At 65.4% G+C, this 872-nt stretch overlaps 1 protein-coding gene across 1 annotated transcript in view; it reads right to left on the bottom strand.

The window, feature by feature from the left end:
• Positions 1-872, bottom strand: part of SP2 (Sp2 transcription factor) — a 23,607-nt gene that overhangs the window by 19,427 nt on the left and 3,308 nt on the right. Inside the window, 2 exon segments of the mRNA XM_017740542.1 lie at positions 694-849; positions 852-872. The exon segment at positions 852-872 is cut by the window's right edge and continues 67 nt beyond it. Of these exon segments, the coding sequence (XP_017596031.1) occupies positions 694-849; positions 852-872 (177 nt within the window).

The raw sequence follows: 872 nt of genomic DNA on the forward strand, positions 1-872 counted from the left end.
GGCGCCCTCCCCTCTGCTCCTCGGGACAGGGCTGGCGGCTGAATGGGGACCGGGGTGGCTGCAGGGACGTGGCTTTCTCGGGATCGGGAGCACCAGGGTGGTGCCCGGCTGGTTTTGGGATTAAGGAAGATCCCTGGAGTGAGGGGGTCACTGCCTGGGAATGGTGATCCCTGGCCATGGAGCTGGAAGAACGGAGCTGTGTGTGTGCAGGTGCCTGTGCCGGGTTTGGGAACTCGGGAGAGTTCCTTGTTCCCAGGGGATGCAGGGAGATGTTCCAGCCCCGGGATGGGGGGATCTGGAATGGGATCCATGGCAGGGGTGGCTGCAGAAGGGACAACTGTGTCCCTCTGCTCAGCTGGGTCCCAATTCTCTGGGGAAAAAAACCACCTCAGGGATTTGGGAACAGAGCTGACGAGGCGACAGAGCCGAGCTGAGCTCCCGGGAAACCTCAGACTCTTCCTGCAGCTGTGTCCCTGCTATCCACAGCCTGCCAGGATACGCCCGGAATCACCCAAAGAACACCTTGGCAAACACTCCCAGCTTCCTGGAGCCACCACAGAAGGTGCTGACACCTCCTCCACAACCACACTCCCCCCTCGGGGCCACGAGGGATCCCATCCCACCCTCAGGAGCCTCGGGGAGCTGCTCACCGACCCCATCCCCGGCCCCCAACTCCCGCCCGGTGCCACCCACCTCCGGTGTTGGTGATGGTGACGGGGACGCCCTGCACCTGCACGCCGTTGATGTTGATGGTCTGCATGGCCTGGGCAGCTGCTGCCAGCTGTGCCGCGTTCAGGCTCGGGCTGCCCCCGGCCGGGGCGATCTTGGGCAGCGGCCGCTCCTTGCGCGGGGCCGGTTTGCGGCCGGCGGGG

Source organism: Corvus brachyrhynchos, unplaced genomic scaffold, assembly GCF_000691975.1.
Source record: "Corvus brachyrhynchos isolate BGI_N302 unplaced genomic scaffold, ASM69197v1 scaffold47, whole genome shotgun sequence".
Lineage (NCBI taxonomy): Eukaryota > Metazoa > Chordata > Aves > Passeriformes > Corvidae > Corvus > Corvus brachyrhynchos.